Source organism: Carassius auratus, chromosome 21 (assembly GCF_003368295.1).
Source record: "Carassius auratus strain Wakin chromosome 21, ASM336829v1, whole genome shotgun sequence".
Taxonomy (NCBI): Eukaryota; Metazoa; Chordata; class Actinopteri; order Cypriniformes; family Cyprinidae; genus Carassius; species Carassius auratus.
In genome coordinates, this window is record NC_039263.1 from 2,605,981 (window position 1) to 2,615,609 (window position 9,629).

Below are 9,629 nucleotides of genomic sequence, written 5' to 3' on the forward strand. Positions count from 1 at the left end.
CACAATAACAGACGAAGGACCTGATCCACAGTCTTTCTTTCATTAGATCTGAACAGTCTGAAGCAGCAGATGAAGCTCTGTCAGAGAGAGTGAGAAACTCTTCAGGATCAGTTAATCATCTCCTCTCGACATGATCTTCAGCAGTTTCTGGAGTCTTCGCAGGGCCGTTAGAAATTAAAGGGTTTTAACTGTGTGTCTTTATGTGATCATATGCATTGCTTAAATTCGCTCTCCATGGTTTGTGTGTCTTTGCTGACTTTCAGAGTCAATGGTTTTAATTGATTTGTGCTATTTTTTTCCCTTCTATTTCTTATAGGTAAAAAGTCTTCAACAACCTATTTTGTATTATATATCGATAATAATCAATAGTTTTATTTCTAAATGTTTATTAGGGTTTTTTTCATAACATTTGATATTTGTGGGTTGTCATTAATCACTGTCTTTATATTGCTTCTCGTGAATTATGAGATTCAAAGTATATATTATTTTTACTACATGCTTTTTCAGTCAATGTTATGGTTCTGTCTTATCAAGCGTCCCATCTTCCTTTGCCAAACAACCTTTGTGTTTGTGGTGACAGAATTATTACATAATATTACTCACATTACAAAGTGCAATAACTGTACTTTATAACAGACAAACTCTCTTGATGTTTATACCGATGGATTATAATTAAACTTACAAATCATTTAAATGCTAAGTGCGATTTCAGGCTAAATATCGTCTTTTTATTGTCATTAGTGTATGTTGCTACAGCTTTACACTGAACGAGCTGACTGAGCAAGAATAAAACAAAAGACCTCTTTAAATAATAATAATGTGTAATAAATAATAAATGTCCAGAGTTTCCCAAGTAATAAAAGGCTAATGATTTAATAATGTCAAATGAGTTTCATATAGAGAGTAGTAAATGTCACATTATTGTTCTAGTTAATGTAAGATATTAAAGAGCTTGAGCAGCTGTTTTTACCTGGGCTCGATCTTCACAATATTAATATTAATTAATATTAGTCTGATTCGGATTAGCCGGGTTCAGTGAGATTCAATCCGAATTTGAAAAAGTATCGATGTTGCAACATTTGAGGTTACCCGATGAAACTTTGATAATTCAGTAAATGTTTGTTATTGTTATATTATACAATATATAATATTATAATAGGTTCTCCAAATACTTTAATGTTAAAAACTGGTAATGTTACATATCAGTTGTTATGTCACCGTTGTTATAAGCTTTTATTACATTTCCACGATTTGTATGTAATTTGAATACTGCGAAAGCAATAGCTACATGAAGATAGTATCACTAAAACTAAACATCTGTTAGATTTTTATGAACCCTACACTCCGAAATGTCAAAACAAGCCTAACTGAGAGCATATGATTATTAATGTTCCGCTTTTCGTTGTTCTGTCGTAGGAGAACCTTCTCTAACCCAGCTTTAATTGAGGAGATAGGAAAGCTGAAGGTGCCACAGTATAGATTTCCCAAGAGACTGATGAAGATTGATTTAGGATGAGTAATTAAACACGCGGAAGTGACGTGCATTGTCTTCTTATCATAAGCGATTAGAAAATCAGTCAACACAATGAGCTTTGACTTCATATCAGTGATCGATTGATCAGAGAGGATCATTTACTGATCATTTATTAGACCTGGATAGAAGCAAAAAACTTTTCCCCCATTTCTTTCTTTTAGAAGGACCGTAGCTATAAAAAAAAAATAAACATTTGCAAAGATCCGACAATTTATTTTGTGCTTCTCTTTTGTGCGCTTTAGATGTATAATTCGTTATACTAGCCTATTGAAATCTATTTCATAATAAAAACCCCTTCTTTAAATCAAACTGATCCAATCCTGACTAGATTTTACACACAAAGAAAAAGTGTGGCGTGATTCACTAGAATTTTTTTTCTTCAAAAACCGCTCGAAGTGTTATTTTCAATGTTATTTCTGCTCAAGGCTGCTGCGCATAAATAAATAATACTCATAATAATTATTGTAATATCTGTGGCAGCGCTTAACAAGTCCATGCGTGTCAGTTTGTGTAAAGACTGAAAAGTTCTCGGCTCTATTTTCATCGGATTCTGTTCTCGGCGGGTTCGGCGCTGTCCTCGGTGTGTGGTGTCTCTCTCTTTGTCTCTGTTTGGTTTGGGGAATGACTCTAACGCGTCCTTGAAGAGGCATGTCAACATTGTGCAGCAAACTCATTCTGTTAGCAAACCGAGGAAGTGACCATTAACACTGGCCTCTCGGAGACGACCTTTTAGGAAATTAAAGGCATTATTATCAGTGGCATTAGGGAAAACATCAGTTACGACAGACCTTCTCCTACGCATCGTCCAAACAGCTAGACCTAAATACACCCAAGCAGATAAAACAGTCACTTAATGTGGCAAACCGAGATAAGGAATAGATTTTCAAGTTTGCCTTTCTCTCTTTCATCCTAGAGGTATATTTGGAAATAAAAGCGTGCTTGGGAAATCATTTATAATTAAGGAATGTGCTGGAGCATTAAATACCCCAATGGCAGGATTAAGTGCAGTCAAACAGCATATATTGACACAGATTGATATCTATATGGAAAGAGAAAAGGCAAGTTTAATTGATCCTGCATGCATTGAAATTAAGCTCGGCGAATAGGAAAAAAATCCCTTAGATATGATTGAATGATTGTTTAAAGATATAATATTTTTCAATTAAAAGTTTTCGATTATGTAGCTACAATGTCCGTTTTAATTATTATTGTTTTATTTTTAATAATCTGTCTACAGTCCACGCTGATTTAAGCAGTCCTTTCGACGAATAATTTTAGGAATTGTTTCTTTTTAGGTTTATTTAAACATTGCCTTTAACATAAACACAATTTCAATCAACAGGGGTACAACATAAAGCTATAGCTTTGTCATTTAGTCTACATTCATATAATTTTACAAAACATGTTGTTTTCACTGGAAGAAAAGCATGCGGTAAATCTATCGACACAATGAAACAACGAGGTGGAGAGAATCCAGGCTGTGTGTGAGATCCACGAGGACAACACACACTGTCCGTGACACCGAGCACAAACACGACGAACACGACTCATCACGAGACACAATCACACATCTGACAAACCGTTGTTCCCATGGAGCACTGCGTGCAGTTTTGTTCCGCGTTTATATTTATGTACAATGTATGAGTTTGACTTGTCTTCAGAACGTTGAATCCAAACAATGGATTTAAACTGTTGTGCAAGTTTAGGTAAACACAGACAATCCGCTGTAAAATCCAGCACGGGGATTTCTCCCGGTTCCGTTCACTCGTCAGCTGTTGTACTGACACGCGTTCAGACCGGAGCCGGGACTCTGTAACCCGCTATATCCGAAAGATGCGTGCTGCTTGGATTTCAGTCTTAAGGAGTTACAGGTGTCTCTGTAGACGCTGTACGGAGATCCCGGAGGACCGTAGGGGCACGCGGACGAGCTCATGGCCGGACTGATCGCGGAGCTCCCGATACCGTTCAGGTTACCGATGTTGTTCAGGCCGGTGGTCGGCATCCCGGGCACGGCGGAGTGTCCCATCCCGGACGCCATGCTCATGGAGGAGATGGAGGTCGGGGAGGAGAACATGGACTGGGACGTGAGGGGACTCATGGAATTGAAGAAGGTGAAGTTCTTGGTGGACAGCGGGGCTGTGGCCAGGCCTTTGTTGGTCCAGTTGTTGTAGGTGTAGGCGGGGTACACGTCATCGTAGGGCTGCATGAGTCCGCTGAACTGGGGCAGGTAACTGTTCTTACACAGATCCATCTGCTGGTTGCGCTCCCGTTTTCTCCACTTCGCCCTCCGGTTCTTGAACCAAACCTACGGAAGAGGACGCGTTATTCAGAGAAGTTGACTCGCAGCAGTACTAGTCATAAACTTATGCAAAAAATTGTTTTCCTACTATAGAGGTCATTTGCTAAATACATAATATTTACAATTAGATGAGCACATTAGCTACATTTGTATGTGAATAGTTTATAATTTACAATATCAGCGAGATATTTTTATAAGCATAATTTACCACAAAACCCTGCAGCACAGAAGCAGTCATCAGTATCTCAGAGATACAGTATTTGTAGAAATAGACAACAATACATTGCATGGGTCACAATTATACATTATGCCAAAAATCATTAGAATATTAAATAAAGATTTTATTTGTAAAAATATATTTAAAAATATTTAGTAAATGTCCTACAATAAATATATTTATCTTTTTTATTAGTAATATGCATTTCTAATTTTAAAGATGATTTTCCCAGTATTTCGATTTTTTTGCTCCCTCAGAATCCAGATTATCAAATAGTTGTATCTCAGGCAAATATTGTCCTCCGAACAAACCACACATCACTGGAGAGATCATTTAGGGTAAAAAAAATTTTTTTTGCTCCAGGGTCACATTTAGGGTTTTGAAAACCAATCAAGAAACCTCAGGCATGTATTTGTTTATACATTTAACCAAACATCAGTCATTTAGCGAACGCTTTACTAATAATGATCGGAATATGTGTTTGAATGCTGTGGAAGTATTTCAAAGATCTGCTTCATTTCTGAAAATCGTATAAAGTACTTTTTCTATTGTGGCCTGGAAGTAGAGCTTTTAGTAATTTAAAAATAATGAGAAGCAATATTAGTCTAATTAAAATAAAATAATAATGTATTCAAATTCATAACAGGATACGCACTGAACGAACAAATCAACAATTTACAAATTGAACACATTTACGAACTGATAAAACTTGATTTAGCTTATTAAATAAGTAATTTTAATTTGCTAGTTAATATGCACATTTGATCCGCTTCATCTAGTAAATATTCCACGGAAATAAGTGAGTCTTGTCCTGAAACGCATCCAAGATCATTCTGTAGCTAAAATATTAGATAGCACTTTATTTTAAGGTGTCCTTGTAACACGTTACAATGCTAACCCTAACATACTGGTAAAAAAAAAATGAATATATCCAAATGTAAGTCGCTTTGGATAAGAGCGTCTGCTAACATACATTATTTATTAAATTATTACTTTTCTTATAACAACAAATTATGCATAAGTACATGCATGATCAAGTATCCCTAAATCAAACCCTAACCATGTAGTGCATATAGTTAATTAATATCACTCAATAGGCTCAAATGTATAATGATATTGTAACAAGGACACCTTAAAATAAAGTGTAATCAAATGTTTCGCTAACGCCAATGTTTGTGAGTGCTTCAGGGTGTCGGTGGGTGGTGTCGTACCCGGACCCGGGCCTCCGTGAGGTTGGTCCACACGGCGATCTCCTCTCGGGTGCTCATGTCCGGGTATCGGTTCCTCTGGAAGGTGGCTTCCAGCTCCTGCAGCTGCTGGCTGGTGAAGTGAGTCCTCTGACGTCTCTGTTTCTTTTTCTTGGAATCTTCGGCATTCCCATCGTCACTTCTCTGCTCCACAGACCTCTCCTTTTCTGGGGAGAATAATGTTGAGGTGATATGTGGTGCTCGATCGCATCTATTTTTGCCAGAGATTTGGAAGGAATCGGACTCAAAACGGTGTTCAGACTGACGTGCTGCTCGTCAATCCATAAATATGCAAACATGTCTTATTAAAACATGTTTCTCAAACGGGACCTATTTGCACACAATGCTCACGGCTTTATTATTTTAAATATCCAACATAGAAGTTAATGGACAGAACTGTCGGCCGTGTTTTAAACTCAGGCCTAGTTCATTGTTTACGCTCCTCGACTACTTTCATATAAAGATTAGCAGTTTATGCAACAGCTTCCTCCAGCTAATAAACGAGAATTTCATTCTAATATCATTTAGAAACAGGTCTGGTAGCGGTTACCGATCTCTTTAGGGAATTTAGGACCAAAACAGGCTATGTCCAGCAGTTGAAATTATATTGAGAAAGCAGCAGATGCGTTTTAGTTTTTGCTAATGCAAAGCAACAAGCTTCCAACGTTCAACAAGCGCTACACTGCTTCTGCTAAATTAAGCTAAAAAACATCTAAACAAATAAATAAGTTATTTCTATGTACTAAAATAAAAAATGCAGGCATAGCAGATATGGCAAGAGACAATATTCTTAACATGTAAACTCATGCTTTTAGTCAAATAGGCTTGCATATCTTGCGGTATGTTAATGTTGTTTTATTCTATGGAGGGGTATGTAAATACATGTCGTTTACCTGCTGTTTCATTATCTGAAGATTCGCTGCTCGAGTTCTCTAACGTTTCTCTGGTGCTGTTGCTTCTCGGCAGAGGAAAAGATGAGGCCATGTCCAAATTCATTCAACCTTTAAAACAATCATGTGTTACAAACACTCTCCAGCGCTGCGACGCAAGCGTCGGTGAATCACAGAGCAATCCACTTCGCTTTTCTAATGAATAAACCCGTGCACAGCAGCGATCTCCTCCACACACTGCAGGTATATTCCTGAAGAGTGTGTGTTTGGAGGAATGGAGAACAGCAGCAGAAGCTAGCAGCAGGACCCACCTCCTCTCTCCTCTCCCCCGTGTCCACGGTCAGTCCCACCCACAGAGACGATCATCTCTCACACACACTTATTCCTTCAGTCCAGCTTCTGCTAGTATCGGAAACACTGTTTGGACTCAGGCTGCATGCGCCATGAACATTAAGAGGCTATTAGCTAAAAATAAAATGAAAAAAATCTACAGCTAGACTAGTCCACCTGAATTGTGTTTCTAATAAGGTTGATTTGGCTCATTTTTACATCAACCATATTTTGTCCAATGTGCTCAATTACTGTTTGTCAGCACTTGTTGCTAATTGTTAACATTAAAAAGAGGCTCACTTTATTCGTCATTGCCAATTCCATTTATTGAGTGAGCAGTTTCTTTGAATCCTGCGACATGTCAGAAGCAGAAAACCCAGAAAACTCTTTTGGATGCGAGGTTCAGGAACACGTTATTATGCTCAGTGACTGTCCAGGACTCCTGCCTAGTAACATTGTAACCACTATTGCCCAAACAATGATGGTACCAAGCAACTATTTGGAAACATAACGTAAAATGTCCATGAATGAGAAATATAATATGGTCTTATTGTGACAGTTTCATTCAGTCAGAAAACATCTCAGTTTCCCGCGCGGGATTTCTTCAGGTGAGTGGCGCCTGCTGCTTGGTGAGAATAAAGCCGCCTGAGAGCCGCCTGAGAGCCGCCTGAGAGCCGCCTTACAATCATCTGAGGCCCTTAAACTAAAATGATTAGATTCAGAAAAGAGCCATTTCTAAATGTTTACGACACAGAGTCAGCCACCAGCTTTATCTAATTATTTGCACACTGCAGACAACTATATTTTTATTTTATAAACAGAAACCGAAGGTTAATGTTTTTACTGCTGTAGCTTTGGAAAAAAATAGGCTATATAAAAAAATAAAATAATCAATACATCGGCATATTTATGACAACCCCCCCCACCCCCACCCCCGTTTTTGGTCTTAGCATCTGACCTATTTTCAATGAATAGCCTACTTTATTATTATTGTCATTATTGTAATTTACGGAGAAATAATTTAGTCAGACTGTATTTTCCTACACAAACATTTAACAGTAATAATGCACGCTCTTTCTTCTTTAGGGATGGATTGACTCATATCTGCGGTTTATTTATTTTAATAGTATTTTCATCTGTTAATTTTGGTTCATTAGTCGCCATACTCTCGTGAATAACTGTCCATTTAAATAATACTCCCAAATAATACTAACAATTGCATCGTGGTCAAAGGCCTAAAGATTTGTTTCGTTAGTTTGCAGGTGAATATATTTCAATTCATACAATCTGTAATAGAAAATTGTGCATTTCTATAATGACAGTTCGCGAGAATTATTTAAATGTGAGAACATGTAATGTAGGTGTCCTCGATATTTCAAGAAATGGACATTATCTTATCTTAGCTTAGTCTAACAGCTTAATGCATTCAAATAAATCGATCATGTGTTTTATTTATTTATTTTAATGCATTGCTTTGACATCTACGAGCGCGATAAAGAGTGGAATCATTTATAATAGTCCATCCGTCACGAATTACAAACTACAGCAAAATAAAGCTGTTTCAAGAAAAGAGCTGACTGCAAATCCGCGTAATGCACACAACTAAATCATTCTCATTTTCCTCTTAATGAAGGTTTAAACTCCTCGATGCTTCGGCCGTATACAGCTCAGATTCTCAGGTTAATTTAGATCAGACACATCTGACTCCTTTACTTAACAACCGGGAGATATTTGACAAACGGATAAATTATAATACTAAACAGTACAATAGAATAATAATAATGTAAAAATATTTTAAGGAAGCCCATGCACTGATTTTTTTTAAACAAAAAATAACAATACCAATTAACTGGTTTTATTCCGTTTTATTCAAGTCAAAAATGTTATTTAGCATCCCTGAATCAACCTAAATACATTTATGTACTAACAAAACTCATTGATGGGTTCACTCTAAAAAAGGCTGGGTTGTTTCAACCCAACTTTGGGTCAAAATTGGACTAACCCAACTTTTGGGTAAAATAAAATTAATGTCAAAAATTCCACCCAACTGTTGGGTTAGTCTATATTTGACCCAAAGTTGGGTTGAAACAACCCGGCATTTTTATTTTTTATAGTGAAATCGTCTGCAGCATATAGAAAACTTTAAAGAAGCCTGTGAATAATTGTTTGACTTGTGGATGTTATTATAATTGTTTACGACTATGCAGCTGGTCTTAGTAGTGTCAGCTATACTTTGCTGTAAATAATTATAAGCTGTTATTATTATTATTATTATTTTATTTAGAGTTTTGTTATTTAGCTATATTATGTTATTTAGCGATGCATTCACAAGGAGGTGCCGCGTGACAACGGAATAATAAACTATTTATTTATAGCAATATGAAAAACTCCTCCAGATGATTTTGAACTAAGATACGGAAATAGACCTACTAGATTTAGAAAACACTCAGTGTCTCCAAAATAAATAAATACATAAATACAAATCTACAACAAACTGAAATCGCAAGGCTGTTTTAGTGATGAACACCTCCTTGAGGTCTGTTGATGCTAGCCTACTTCCACTCTTATTTGCTGTTATATTTAATATATTTTGTATTGTTTTGGGATCTTAGAAAAGCTCAGTGTGCATGGAAGATAAATGCTCTGACCAAGGTTTACTGACGCGTTTAAAGATGTTGCTTCGTCATTTAAGGATTTACAAAACAAAAACAAAAAACAAAAAAAAGTTAAGCAGAAGTATGGCAGCATATTTCTGCACTGGCTGAGTGAAATGAGTGAAAATGACTCCTTCACATCGGTTAGCATCGGCGCGTGCCACATTACTCTGAAAGTGTGTTCTTTTAATTAAGGCTTGATCCACACGAACGCTTTACTGCACGGACTCACAGGCCTCTGTTTATTTGAGATTATTCCTGACCTGAGTCTAGCATGAGATCTTCTGGAATCATTTGCTTCAAACACTCAAGTGCTTCTGTATGACTGCGAGATTAGTCAGTTAGGTTTTCGGCTATTCTCTGATTTGTTTGCTAATATTGTTTAGCCTAATTTGCTTACAAATTAAAACAAAGTTGCAGCTGAAAAACATTGTATGGTGCAAGGAATAATGACTGAT

At 36.8% G+C, this 9,629-nt stretch overlaps 1 protein-coding gene across 1 annotated transcript; it reads right to left on the reverse strand.

The window, feature by feature from the left end:
* Positions 1–2,806: 2,806 nt before the first annotated feature.
* On the reverse strand, positions 2,807–6,598 carry LOC113038211 (pituitary homeobox 1-like). Its single transcript, XM_026195473.1, has 3 exons — positions 6,191–6,598; positions 5,262–5,464; positions 2,807–3,839 (listed from the first exon to the last, which is right to left on the reverse strand). The coding sequence occupies exons 1-3, from the start codon at positions 6,291–6,293 to the stop codon at positions 3,303–3,305; spliced, it is 843 nt and encodes a 280-aa protein (XP_026051258.1). The 5' UTR covers positions 6,294–6,598; the 3' UTR covers positions 2,807–3,302.
* Between the last annotated feature and the right edge of the window lie 3,031 nt (positions 6,599–9,629).